This window comes from Leptomonas pyrrhocoris (genome assembly GCF_001293395.1).
Source record: "Leptomonas pyrrhocoris isolate H10 chromosome Unknown, whole genome shotgun sequence".
Classification (NCBI taxonomy): Eukaryota; Euglenozoa; class Kinetoplastea; order Trypanosomatida; family Trypanosomatidae; genus Leptomonas; species Leptomonas pyrrhocoris.
The window spans coordinates 303,473-317,338 of NW_015438374.1; the positions used below are offsets into that span (position 1 = coordinate 303,473).

Genomic DNA, 13,866 nt, shown 5'->3' on the forward strand with positions numbered 1-13,866 from the left:
AGAAGTGGGGAAAGGGCCGTTGTGTTATTGCGTGTGTCTTTTGCCGTGTTTCGCTGTGGGAGGCGCAAGTCGAGGCTGCATGGCGCATGCACACGGAAAACGGGAGGAGGGAAGTAAAGGTGTGCTCTGTGTAGGTGTTTTGTTTCTTTGCCACTGGTGGTGTCGTGCATGCAGTCTCGTATCTTCTCTGGTCGCGGATGCGTGTGGCGCGGCGCGGCAACTTTACCCACGTCGCCCTGCCGAGTTATGCACCGTCAACGGCTGTTCTCGTTTGGCCCCCTGCTGCTCTGCACGGTGCGTGGCGGAGGACCACTTTCGTTTTTTCTTCCTATTTCTCCGCTCTCCGCCACATTGACGTTGCCACTAGTCGTGCATATGTATGGGTGTGAATGTGTGTGCGTGTTTGCATAGGAGGCAGCGCAGCTTAACCTTTTCCGCGCAGTTGAGTTGTTTCTCGCGCTCTTCGGGTGCGTGTAAGCGAGCATGCGCGTGCGTGCGTTTGTGTGGGTGTAAGTCTGCCTCACGTACACGCGCCGATCCACCTACAGTACGAAAACAGTAACAGCGGAAGAAGAGAGAGAGCAGTGCCCCATTCGAAATGCGCTGATCGCCGTCAGAACAGGAAAGACAACACCTTTGTTTTTTCCCTTTTCTGTTAAACTTTGTGTTCTAATCCCAATAAGGTGGACTACTTTTGAGCCCAAGAAGCGCTCGGACGTTGTGTGGAGGAGAGGCGGGCTGGTTGTGGTGGTGTGGGAGGAAATGGTTGTATTCCGTAGATCCCTCACAAACCGACACACGCCGGACCAATTGTGGGAGCGTGCAACGTCTTCCGGCCAGTTCGCTTCTTGTGCATCCTGTTCCCCAGCTGTCGCGTGCTGTGCTGCATGCTCGTGTGTGCGTGCGGCTGCGTGATTGTCCTCTCCCGGTACCCGCCCCTCAGCACTTGTTTCTTTATACGCGAATTGCTGTACGTCGTTGCCGGCGTGGAGCTCGCCCTCACCGCCTCTTCTCTCCACTGCCGTCGGCTGGCTTCAGTCTTTTAATTGTTTTTACGCGCTCATTTCTCTTTAAAAGTGTCTTCAATTCGGTGTCACCGTGATCGAGACGGATGCGTCCACAAGGAGGTGCGCCAACTTCCTTATTTCTTTTTCCCGGGCTGCGCACCTCCGATCTCCGTTCTCAGCTTCACGCGGGACCTAATGCAATTTTTCTTTTTCGTTTCCGATTTTTTTTCATTGCTGTTGATTGTCGCGAATAACCAGCAGGGAAAGGAGGACGCTTCACTTTGTCTGCCGTACGGAGAAGACTCCGTGCGCAGCGAAGCGATGCTCGCAGAAGCGTCCGAGTAATATCCATCACATCTGTAATAATGACGGGCCTCTTTTGGAGTGCTTTTCTCCATGTTTTCTACAACAGATAACCATGTGGGTTTCTGTTTTGTTTTTCTCTCTCCCCCCTCTCTCTCTCTTCCCTTTCCCCTTTCTACGTTACCGATGCTCTAACATCCGTCACTGTATTATCGTGCGTGCCCTCCTTCACGCATACAGCTGGCAGACAACGAAAATATGTCACCGACGCAGTAACCGGCTGGCTGCTGAGACGTGGGACGACCAAAAAGGAAACGGACGATCGCAGATAACGAAGAAAGGGCAACGGTGCCAAATGCCAGCGAAATCGGTTTTCACTTCGTTGCTGTTAATTATATGTTTCTTCTTTTTTTTTTTTTGGTTTTCGGAGGAGGCGGAGTGTTGTACTCGCAGCATCAAGTGGTGTGCCAAGTTTTCCTTCTCAACCCGTCTTGTGCTTCGACTGTGGGGGGACTCAAAAGAATCGAAGACGAATAATAACATTAACAATAATAACGGTGCCAAACAGCGTCGAAGAGGAGCAGACGACGAAGCCGTTAACATGAAAGCGAAATGAAGGACAACCGAAATGTCGATGTTCCTTCAATGTTTTTTTTTGATTTCTCTGCTGCAAACGTATTTTTCTTGTTCTTGTTTTTCCTTATATAAAAAGAGAAGCCGTCATCGAGAACGAGACACTGTTTCTACGTTTCGCTCCTCACGTTGTTGTTATCATTATTTTTTTAAAATACTTCTCGAGCATCTAATCATATTCTGTTAGTCATGTCACGTACGTGTCTAGTCAGGCTTGATTCCCAGCATCCAGAAGGAATATGAAGAAAGGAAAAGAAAGGTAAGAGGTGGATTTGTTTCTTGCTAAAGAAAGTGTGACAAACCCACGAGGTTCACTTCCATACTGGAGTAGCTTTGTTACTGCCTGCGCAACAAGCCACCGGTGATATCCGCCGTGAATGTGATGCTCTAACGCTGTGCCTTCACTTCTCTCGTAAATGATCCACGCAAAGGAACCGAATAAAAAACGTTTGTAAGAAAGAGAAAAAAACTAAGTTCCTCTTGCTGTCTTCATTGAGGCAGCGAAAGTGGAATGTATGCGTGTGTGTGTGTGTGATCTATTCTTCTCCTCTGAAGAAAAACTTTACTGACCGTCATGATCATCTTTCTTTGGCTCTTTCGCTTCCTCTCCTTTATTCCGGCCGACTCACTTCCTACTGGCATGGACCTCGCTTTCTCTGGGGCCTTTGGTGTCACCGCTGCACTCGTCTTGGGTATTGCCCTTCTCTCTCTCTCCCCCGCCCTCCGTGCGTACATTAGTAAAGCACCAGTAAATAAAATCGCCTCACAACCTTTGCTTTCCCATCATTCTCCCTTTTCTTTGCTCGCTCTTTCGTTCAGAGCCACACAGAGTATTTTTCTGTTTCTTCATTTCCCACGCCCTTTTTTTTGTTCTACAGAAGAAAAAAAATATCGGAAGAAACAAAGACGGTCTTACTTGAAACACACACACACACCCATATCCACCCACATTGCTGAACTCCATTACTCTCCGCAGTCTCCGCGTTTCCGGCTTTCTGCTATTACCGAATCTATTGTGACTTTAAGGAACCCGATCTATATATATATTTCGAAGGAGTGCCATCGTTCTTTGTTTCCCTCGTTTCTGCGTATTTCTCCTCTTTTTTTCCTCCGCGCGCGAAAAACACCGCTGTTGCGCATTGTGTTCACTGTACCGAGAAAAGGAAGTGGAAGAGAAGTAATAAGAAAAGAATCCACAAGTGCGTGCGCTACAACTTTGTCGACTCCGTTCGCTGGTACGCACGTCAGCTTTCCTCTTCTTGCTGCTTCTTCTTGCTCTCTCCCCCCTCCTCTTTTTTATTAATTCCCCAGCTGCGATCCATCACGCACACGCGCACGTTCTCGCCGTTGCTTCCTTTCCGCTGTTCTCCCACCCGCCGTTCGCCGACAGGATGACACGTACCAGCGAACCTGACTGTGCCGAGAAGCCGGTCCGGAAGGATGCGCACCAGCTTAGTGACACCGATGGCAGCGAAAGCACGCACAATGTCATTCGATTGGACCTGCACAACCAGAAGCCGGTCAGCGAATCACGCCGCTTTGCTTTGATGACGCTGGCGTGCTTTGCCATGATCTGCGCGTCCACGTCGTACTCCTTCAACCTCTTCAGTGTGGCGCTGCAGACGAAGTACAACTACGACTCGCGCCAGATGTCGTCCATCAACACGGTTGGCATGGTGTTCTGCTACTTCTTGTTGCCGTATGGGTTCACCTACGACTATCTCGGGCCGCTGCCGGTATACGTACTGGCGTGCGTGCTGGCACCGCTCGGTCAGCTGCTGATGGGCCTGACGTTCCAGGGCGTTGTGACCGGCAGCGTTGTGCGCTTCTGCGTGTTCAACGCGCTGCTGAGCCTGGGCAGCCAGCTGTTCGACCTGGCAACGGTAGTGACGCTATTGAGCATCTTCCCGACGAAGCGCGGCTGGGTGATCGCGCTGCTGAAGACGCTGATGGGGCTGGGCTCCGCGATCATCGGGTCGATCCGCGTCGGCTTCTTCCCGAACACGCCCGCGAACTACTTCTACTTCCTGATGGCAATGGTGGTGGTGGTCGGCGTGATGTGCGTGGTGTTTGTGCGGCTACCGTCGTACCACCTGACCGGCTACGAGCAGCGCCACCTGAGCCAAGAGGAGAAGCAGGTACGTGGGGCGGGGGTCGCGGCGTACCTCGTGAAGGAGCCGCCGATGTGGCGCTTCTACTTCGGCATCGCACTGATTCTTGTGCTGGTGGTGTACCTGCCGGCGACGAGCGCTGTGTCCGCCTTCGTGAAGCTGCCCGCGTCGGGGCCGCAGACCTTTGCGATCATTACGGTGGTGCTGTCGTGTTGCTTCCTTGTGATGATGGCGCCGTGCCCGTGGCTGGACCGCCGTACGACAAAGAAGACGGCTGCCGCGCAGGCCGTGGAGGCGGGGGCGGAGATGGCTGACGGGGCCGACGAAGACTCAACGCGCAATGAGGTGCTGACGGACATCGACTACATCGCGCCTGCGTACCAGACGACGTTCCTGCAGAGCTGCTGCACGGTGCGGCTGTGGTGCATCTTCTGGACGATGTTCTGCGGCGTCGGCTCCGAGTTCGTGATCATCTTCAACGCGTCGACGGTCTTCCAGGCGCTGACGGAGACGGAGAACCTGGACACGACGGTGTCGGCGCTGCTGACGGTGCTGAACGGTGCGGGCAGTGCTGTGGGTCGTCTGCTGATGTCTGTGTTCGAGGCGTACACGCAGAAGCGCAAGGCGGAGGACCGCATCCCCATCACGTACGCCTTCTTTGTGCCGACGGCACTGATTATCGTCTCGATCGTGCTGTTCCTGGTGTTGCCGGGTCGCTCCCTGCTGCTCGCCTTCGCGATTGCTGCGCTGGGCAACGGCTTCTGCGCAAGCATCACGATCTTGGTTCTGCGCACCATCTACGCGAAGGATGCGGCGAAGCACTACAACTTCGGCTATAACGCGCTGTGGCTGTCGGCCATCCTGCTGAACCGCCTGCTCTTTGGTGAGTGGATCGCATCGCGGGCGGAGAAGCAGGGGGTGAAGAAGTGTCTGGGCCGCGGCTGTGTGCTGATGCCGATGCTTGTGATGATGGGCCTGAACGTGACGGCGATGCTGTCGGACGTGTACGTGCACTTCAGCTACGTGCGCTTCTCTCGCAAGGTGCTGGCGGAGCGCCGCCGCATCAAGGAAGAGGCAGCCAACGTGGAGCCGGTCAGCGTGGGGAAGGAGATGGTGGTGGTGACGGGTGAGCTGACGGCTGTACAGGACGATAGCGAGAACCTCCGCGATTCACTCGACAGCCCGAGGCAGGGTGCGTAAAAAAAGAGGAAAAGAACATGATGTGGTGTATTGTCTCCCTCGCAAACACATTAAAGCAGAGGCAGCATCACGAAGGGTCGAGGAGGTGAGGTGGAGGTGTCAGGAAGGATTGGCGCGCCTTGAGGATGCGTAGGAGGAGACAACGCAGGTGCGTGGAAGGCTTCTTTTACGAAGGTTTGTTGGACTATTCACGGTGGCGCTTTGCGAGCAGGCTGTTGTCTGCGTGTGCCTCTCGCGCTCTCGCTCTTCTTCTCTTCTAATCTTGGACGTGGCTTTCTGCATCACCGCCCTCCTCACTCTACGCTCTTTCTGAGAAAAGGATGTGGCGGCGGTGATCGTGCCTAACTGCTGCTCTGTGTCTTGTACGAGGTGACGCCACCGAACTCCGCTTCTGTTGCTCTCCACTTTTACGCCTATGCAAACGGATAGCTCTGCTGGGTCTCCCATTTTTCCCTCCTCCACTCCACTCTAGTGTTTTCCACTCGCCGCTGCCACGCAATAGGCGTAGTTGGTAAAACTACTGGTGCGGATGCGTGTATGGGCGTTCAACGCGTCGACAAAAAGCGCTTGCGACTGCAGATGCCGACCAGCGTTGTTAGCATTTCTTCGTGACTTCCTGCTCTCCAAAGTAGACGCACGACCCTCCCCAAATCGGAGGCTAATAACATGCCTGCAACGACCAAGGAGAGAAGTACCACGTAACTGCTCCTTTTTAAAAGCGTTTTCTCTATGCTTGTTCAGTGACGGCAGCAAACGACAACACAAGAGCCGAGTTCTTCACCTTGGTTTACCACGACGTACGACAGCTCGCCCCCCGTTCGTGGGCAGCGTCGCCGCGGCGAATTCTGTTCTTATATATTTTTTTTTTGTTTAGTTTCTGTTGTTGTTGTTGATGTGTGCGTTAAGCGGTGTGCGTGAATCTATATATATGTGTGATTTTGTTTTCTCTTGCCGCTGTACATTTATTCTGTTTTTCCCTCTGCCACCTCTCCTTCTCTCTTCTCTCTTCACGGAGCAGCGCGAGATCCGAATGAGGTGTCAAAGAAGAAGAGAGAGAGAGAGAAGAGAGCGGCCACCTTTGCGTTCCCTTTTTTCCCCACATCATCTGCCCATGCTGTGCGCGGTTTTATTTCCTAGTCTCTGTGTCGGCGGCCCAAGCCGCATGGCTCTTCCACTTTTTAACAACAAAACGACTGTTCTGGGTCATGAGATGAAGAGTTCTAAAGAGTAGGCACGATGAGAGGGAGGGGAAGGGGGAGGGATAAGGGCCGGCTTACAAAAGAAATAATAAAGAAACGATGAGAACGAACATGAAATGTAAAGAGCAGAAGAGGGGAGAGGAGACGGTTTGGCAGTCCAAGCTGTGTGCCGGAGCACGCGCGGGGCATGACATGCACAAACCGCCTTTCCTTCCCCTCCCATTCTGACTCGTAGTTTTTTCTCTTAGATCCACCCGTACACGCACACACGCGCACACATTAAGGATGCGGTTCTTTAAATACAAGTACTTTTCTCTTTTTTTTTGTTTTGCCTTGTAACTGTATGATGAAGGAGAAAAGAATTTGGGATTTTCCTCTATCGAGACTCCAGTGTTGTAGAGCTAATGCCTCTTAAGGTTGCGATCGTTAGAGGGCTATCCGCTCTCTCCCTTTTCTTCATCGTTGAATATTTTTCTTTTTCCCTCTCTTTCTGTTGCTCAGTGCCATATATATATATATTATTATTTTTTTTCTAAAACTGTACATGAACGGGAGCGATGCACATCGGGTTGCATTCAATCCTCTCCACGAAAGACATACAATTATAGCAAAAGTCAATCGAAGACAAACACCGTGTAAATGAATAAATACGACTCTTTCTTTTCTCTCTCTCCCTTGTTTCGTTGGTATTTTCTTTCTTTCTTCTTTAAAAGTAGTTTTTGTAATGGAGTACAAAGAGTTGTACACGCCTTCTCTGTTCTTGTCATAGATGTTCGAATGAAAGAGAGAGAGAGCGAAAGAGCCCTCCCTCTCTTTTTATTTCCACCTATTCTACACCCGATATGTATTCTTGATTTCTGTCTTTCTCCGATTATTTTTTGTTTTGCGAGTGCTTATTTATCTTAATTAGAAGAGTATTTCTTTATTTATAAAATATCTGTTTTCCGCTTTGCTTTCTTCTCTTTGCCTTTAGCGAAAATGACGCCTGCAACCGTGTAAATGCATGTTGTGTGTGTTTTGTGTGTCTCTCTCTATTGATATAAGTACTTTCTATGGAGTTCCAGCTTCACTGCGCTCGCGAGTTTTCTTTGTTTTTGTTTTCACTGCGGACTTTTATCTCTTCTCTTTCCTTCGTCGTCGTGTCTCCTCCTTTACCAAATTGTCTGCTCCGTCAGTTTTCCGAGTGAAGGAGAGAGGAACACGTTCACACTCGCCCCCGTTGTTCTCTTTTTCCATGTTTGTTTTTCCATGAAGGAGGCCCATCAACCCCCCTCTGAGGATTGGCGCGGCAGCACGGCACCTTAAACGAGACAAAAAAGGCTGTATGCGTGGGTGAGGAGAGCAGGTTTTTCTTTGTTTTGTTGGCAAGTGGGCTCGGGTGGGGGTTGGGCAGGTGTGTGCGATTCGGTTGAGGACCCTTTTTTTTTTGGGGTGGCAACTAGACGAGCCCAAGCAGCGGCGCGGGTGTGACGCGTGCGCAGCCCATTGTCTGCCAACTGAACCGGTTTCCTTCACTGTTCTTTTCTTCTTATTGCCTTCCTCAACCTTTTTTAAATATCTCTTCTGTTTGTAAAGCTACCGCCATCATTCAGACGTGCGTTATCGAAGGCAAAACCTCCTTTCGTCGGTTACAGAGGAAAGAAATAAAGAGAGTTGTATCGCAGCAGTTTTCGTGCTCTCTTTTTTTACTTTTCGATTATTATCGGTGGTAAGATAAAAGAGATACGGACGCAGGCCGACAGACAGACGCGGGTGCTATGTTGGCGCATTGAGTCGACACAACTACACGCATTTCGTCAAGGGACTGCACTGCGCAGGCGTTGTGGTGTGAAGGTGCACCAGCACGGGCATCGACCGCCGCCGCCGCCTCCGTCGACGACGCGTGTTCTCGCGAGGGTGTTGCCGGACCGGGTGGCGCCGACGTTGGGTGTGCCGGCTGCTTTGTGCGTTCTATGGTGCTCTGTGGACGGAGCGGCTGCCTCTCCTTCTGTCTCTTCTCTACCACCTCTCTCTCCTCCCCCTCTCCCTCTTTTCCTTGTGCCGCCGTTGCTTCTCCATCGTTGCCTCCTGTGACCGGATCAACGCCACTGCTGGTGCCCTCGCCGCGCCGCACCCACACACCGTGCATTTCGACGCACCGCATCGGCCGTCCCCCCACGACGCCAACAGATTAAATCATCGACAAACAACGACTAACGGCCTCTCCACACACCCCCTCTCTTTCGTTTTCTCTTCCTCCACGAAGGACTCCGCAGTTTCCCTCTCCTTTCCTTCTCCTTTCCCCTCTTTCCAGAGCCACCGCATCCCCCGCGGCTCTCTCTCCCCTGCCCCCTCTCTGCTCTCTGCTCTCTAGCGCTTTCACGGAGCCGAGAATGACGGACCTGTCCGGGGCGGAGCGGCGGCACGATGAGCCTGACAGCGCGGACGACGAGGCGAAGAAGGCGGTGCACCAGCTGGACACGCGCAACGTCGCGCGGCTGAGCGAGCTGAAGCGCTTCGTGTGCCTGACAGCGGCGTGCTTCGCCATGATCTGCGCGTCCACGTCGTACGCCTTCAACCTGTTCAGCGGGAGTCTGCAGGCGGAGTACAACTACGACTCGCGCGCCATGTCGACGATCAACTCCGTGGGCATGGTGTTCGCGTACTTCCTGATGCCGTACGGGTTCATTTGCGACTACTTCGGCCCCTTCCCCGTCTACGTGATCGCGACGACCTACTTCTCGCTGGGTGCGCTACTGATGGGCCTGACGTTCCAGGGCGTTGTGACGGGCAGCGTTGTGCGCTTCTGCGTGTTCAACGCGCTGCTGAGCCTGGGCAGCCAGCTGTTCGACCTTGCGAGCATGACGGCGATCGTGAGCATCTTCCCGACGCGCAAGGGCTGGGTGATCGCGCTGCTGAAGACGCTGATGGGGCTGGGCTCCGCGATCATCGCGGCCATCCAGACCGGCTTCTTCGCCACGACGCCCGCGAACTACTTCTACTTCCTGATGGCGCTTGTGATCGTGGTGGCTGCGTGCGTGATGTCGCTGGTGCGGTTGCCGTCGTATCACCTGACCGGCTACGAGCAGCGCCACCTGAGCGAGGAGGCGAAGGAGCGGCGCATGGAGCACCGCGTGAGCTACCTGACGCAGGAGCCGCCGATGTGGCGCTTCTACTACGGCATCGTGGTGATCCTTGTGCTGGTGGTGTACCTGCCGGCGACGAGCGCGGTTGTTGCGTTTTGCGGCATCCAGCAGAACGGCAAGCGCGCGATTGCGATTGTAGCCATTGTGCTGACGCTGCTGCTGCTGTGCATCATGGCGCCGTGCCCGTGGCTGGACCGCCTGACGACGAAGAGGGGCGCCAACTTGGAGGACGAGGAGTCGGAGGAGTGCATGGCAGACGAGCCGCTGGAGCTGGAGGGGCTGCCGGCGGAGAAGCGTCTGGCGACGTCCTCGTCCGCCTCGACTCCGGACGACGAGCGGCGCAACCGCAGCGGGGAACCCGTCGACGACGACCTCTGCCGCGACGACCTGCAGATGAACGCGAGCGAGGATGCGGCCGCGAAGTGCCGCGGGGGCGCCGTGAAGACGGACGTGGACTTCGTCGCCCCGCAGTTCCAGACGACGTTCCTGCAGAGCTGCTGCACGGTGCGGCTGTGGTGCATCTTCTGGACGATGTTCTGCGGTCTCGGCTGCGAGTTCGTGATCATCTTCAACGCCCGCTTCATCTTCCAGGCGCTGACGGAGGCGGAGACGCTGGACTCGACGATTGCCGCGCTGCTGACGGTGCTGAACGGTGCGGGTAGCGCTCTGGGACGTCTCTCCATGTCATTCTTTGAGATGTATACGCAAACGCAGCGTCCGGAGGACCGCATCCTCATCACGTACGCCCTCTTTGTGCCGACCACGTTTCTGATCGTGTCGATTGCGCTATTCTTGGCGCTGCCGGGCCGCTCCCTGCTGCTCGCGTACTCAATTGCGGCGCTGGGCAACGGCTTCTGCGCGAGCATCACGATCTTGGTGGTGCGCACCATCTACGCAAAGGACCCTGCGAAGCACTACAACTTCGGCATCAACGCGCTGGTGCCGGCGGCCATCCTGCTGAACCGCCTGCTGTACGGCGAGTGGTACGCGGTGCAGGCGGACAAGCAGGGCCGCAAGGTGTGTCTGGGCCGCGGCTGTGTGCTGATGCCGATGCTTGTGATGATGGGCCTGAACATGACGGCGTTCCTGTCCACCGTCTACGTGCACTTCAACTACCGCAACTTCTGCCGCAAGGTGATGGCGGAGCGCCGCCGCATCAAGGAGGAGGGCGAGGAGGCCGCTGCGACGCGTGGGGTGGAGGAGGCGTCGCAGATCGCGTAGAGAAGGAACGGAAGAACACGGAAAACGGTTCTCGTTCTCCATCGGATACGCCTTCGCTCCACGAGGCGCGCATGACGCAGTCACTAACCTCCGCATTGCTCGCCGTCCAGCAAACATAAGTGGGTCCTATAGTACACTCGCTTAGTCTGCTGTGGCTCTACCCGCCTCTTTTTTTCCTCTTGCAAGCGTGCGTCTGCAGTCGCCGTACACTTCATAGCGAACTGTCGCTTCTGCCAGCGTCTTCTTTTCTGTATTACTATTATTACGATAATAATTTTTAATGCTGTTGTTCTCGAGAGGAGCTCACGTGTACGCTGACACGAGCTTCTCGTTCTTTTGCCTCTTGCTGGACATCTTTTTGCCCCTTTTCTGTGCTCTCCGCCTCTGCTGGTGGCTATCCGGTCCCGAATTCACTGCGATGGAACGTGATCTGGCAGGCGGAGAGTCGAAAAGCGCAACGAGGAAAGGAAGGAGAAGAACGAGAGGGACGTAAGGCAGCTTCAGCGACAGGAATAGTGTGAAGTGACGAATGATGGCGCACGCTTCAAAGGCGGAACTCTCGCTGGCTCGTCTTTGCAGACTTACGCCACCGCAGAGCACGCCTGGTGTTTGCTGGTTTACAAACACTTTTCAATTTTCAACCAAGATCGAAATAACAAAAGAAAAACACGAAGAATGAATCGATGACGGCTCGAGCCGCTTTATTTTTCACTCTGATGTCCCTCTCTGTTATTTTTGGGACTGTGAGTGCTGACAAAGAAATCTGACTGATACTCATTTTTATCTTGTTTTGAGTATTTCTTTGCCTTTTCGTCTGATCAGCTTATTTCTCCTTTTATCTGGTTTTTCTTTGCCGTTAGTGGGAATGCCTGCGCATTGCCACGCCCCCTTCTCAGCCTTCCCACTGTTGTCACTTCTTACTTTTGCGAAGTGCGAGAAGGAACTGCAAAGAGCCAAAAGAAACACAAATAGGAAAAAATAAATAATGATACCACACATTGGAAAACTCGTCTCTTTTTCACTTAAAAGAACTGTGTTGGCTATTTTACACCTGTTTTTTTTCTCTTTCCTCCTTCTTCTCCCCGTCTCTGACATCCCTCCCTCCCTCCCTCAGCGATATTATTTTCTTCTTTGGCTTTTGCTTGATTTTTTAAAAACTTTTTTTTTGGTCTCTGTGCGTCTTCTGAGCCGAATATTTTAATTATTATTATTTTTGTATGGCGCATCCGCGTGCATAACGTTGAGAGAACACGCGGCCGCTTCGCCCAAATGCAAAGAACGACAAGATAGTATCTATATATATCGAATTGTAGCAACGGCGGTGCACACGTCGACTTGTTCAACTTCACCGCAACATACGACGAGTGTGTACTCTGCCTTGCAGAAATTACTGTTATTATTCTTATTCTTGTTTTGTTCTGTTCTTGCGCGTTCTTTCTCTCTCTCCCTCTCTCTTTCGTTCCCCCATGATAATGTGTGTGTGTGTGCCCACAGTGCTTCTGCCTCCCTCTTTCTCAGATTTCTGATGTGCTGTTCCAGTTCTTTTTGTTTTCTTCTTCTGCAGTTGCGCTCCACTCGTGTAGAAGGTGGGACGTACCGGCCGTGCAAGACAACGCGAGGGCACAGTGGGATGCACATGCGTTTCGTGTCGTTTAGACAAACCGCACACGAACAGAGCGGAGGGGGAGGAGGGGAAGACGCCATGGCGGACGGTAGAAGGGTGCCTGAGAAGTACGGTTTCTCTCGTTGGCTTCAGATGATAGCGCTTAGTGCTGACTTGGAATAGAAAAAATGAATGAAAAAAAAAAGACAAAGGCAGAAGAGATATGTTGGATGTGCGCAAGCGAGACTCCGACTGCTGTGGCGCTCGAACATGTATCGACGGCTGCCGTGGTCACCTTTCGCACCTGAGAAGACGGACCACGCCCAATAATAGCTTTAACTTCACCAAAGCTTACTTTTGCGGAGACACGTCAACTGAGGAACACCTAACCAATGCTCTTCGTCTTCTATATATATGAAAGAAGTCAGCAAAGCTCACGTCCTGTGACCAACGAACGAACGAGGCTATAGGAACAGACATACAAAAAAGAGACGCATTTCTTTATTATATGAAAAGAAACACCTGCACTCTCTTCGGTGGTTGCGATGGTTCTTTTCAAAGCTATTCGACACTGGATGGTGTAGAGCTTTATGTCTTGTTATATATATATTCCTTTCTTCCACAGTTTTCCCTGCTTCTGTATTTTCTTTTTTCTCTCAGTGCTCCTTTATTTCTGTTTTTAAAAGACTTTAAAAATAAAAAAAGAGGAAGTTCTGAGAGAGATGTTTGCGCATTTTGAAAAACCCATGAGCAACATGAAGTTTCACGTTTTACCTTTCCGTTGCTGGCTTCAAGAAAGAAAAAATAAATAAAAGCATACGAGGTGTTGTTGTCAAAGCAATCTCATTTACGTGTCCCTCGTGTATCGGTGCCGCCAGCTCTCTCTCTCTCTCCTTTCGTTGTAGCTTCTCCTTTTCGTTTTACACGATACACCTTTGGGGATTCTCCTCCTTTTGTCTTTTTTTTTCCATCGAAATCCTTCACCTCTCTTGTCTTTTCTTTAAAAAGAAATTCTATTGCTCCTTTCTGTGTTTCTTGTATCGACGTACCACTTCTGGTCGTACTCTCGGGAAAAACGCAAATACATACCAGTGTATGTGTATGTCTTCCCTCGTTCTCATAGTGCGGCTTCAATGCGTTGCTGTGGAAAGCCTTCACGAGGGACGCGCATAGCTACACGCATTTCGTCAAGGGACTGCACTGCGCAGGCGTTGTGGTGTGAAGGTGCACCAGCACGGGCATCGACCGCCGCCGCCGCCTCCGTCGACGACGCGTGTTCTCGCGAGGGTGTTGCCGGACCGGGTGGCGCCGACGTTGGGTGTGCCGGCTGCTTTGTGCGTTCTATGGTGCTCTGTGGACGGAGCGGCTGCCTCTCCTTCTGTCTCTTCTCTACCACCTCTCTCTCCTCCCCCTCTCCCTCTTTTCCTTGTGCCGCCGTTGCTTCTCCATCGTTGCCTCCTGTGA

At 52.6% G+C, this 13,866-nt stretch overlaps 3 protein-coding genes across 5 annotated transcripts; all 3 read left to right on the top strand.

Moving 5' to 3' along the window:
- Nucleotides 1-1,425: 1,425 nt before the first annotated feature.
- On the top strand, nt 1,426-1,926 carry ABB37_07362 (hypothetical protein; the record flags this gene model as incomplete). The annotated part of the gene is made up of 1 exon (XM_015805968.1): nt 1,426-1,926. One exon carries the CDS (start codon nt 1,426-1,428, stop codon nt 1,924-1,926), a length of 501 nt encoding a protein of 166 aa, XP_015655445.1.
- Nucleotides 1,927-2,679: 753 nt separating this feature from the next.
- Nucleotides 2,680-5,254, top strand: ABB37_07363 (hypothetical protein; the record flags this gene model as incomplete). 3 transcript variants are annotated; one of them, XM_015805969.1, is made up of 1 exon in its annotated part: nt 2,680-5,254. In XM_015805969.1, the coding sequence occupies exon 1, from the start codon at nt 3,335-3,337 to the stop codon at nt 5,252-5,254; it is 1,920 nt and encodes a 639-aa protein (XP_015655446.1). In that variant the 5' UTR covers nt 2,680-3,334. The 3 variants fall into 3 exon arrangements, with proteins under 3 accessions (XP_015655446.1, XP_015655447.1, XP_015655448.1); XM_015805970.1 differs by having other exon boundaries at nt 2,685-5,254; XM_015805971.1 differs by having other exon boundaries at nt 2,761-5,254.
- A 3,366-nt stretch (nt 5,255-8,620) lies between these two features.
- Nucleotides 8,621-10,799, top strand: ABB37_07364 (hypothetical protein; the record flags this gene model as incomplete). Its single annotated transcript, XM_015805972.1, has 1 exon — nt 8,621-10,799. Exon 1 carries the CDS (start codon nt 8,826-8,828, stop codon nt 10,797-10,799), a length of 1,974 nt encoding a protein of 657 aa, XP_015655449.1. The 5' UTR covers nt 8,621-8,825.
- Nucleotides 10,800-13,866: the final 3,067 nt, after the last annotated feature.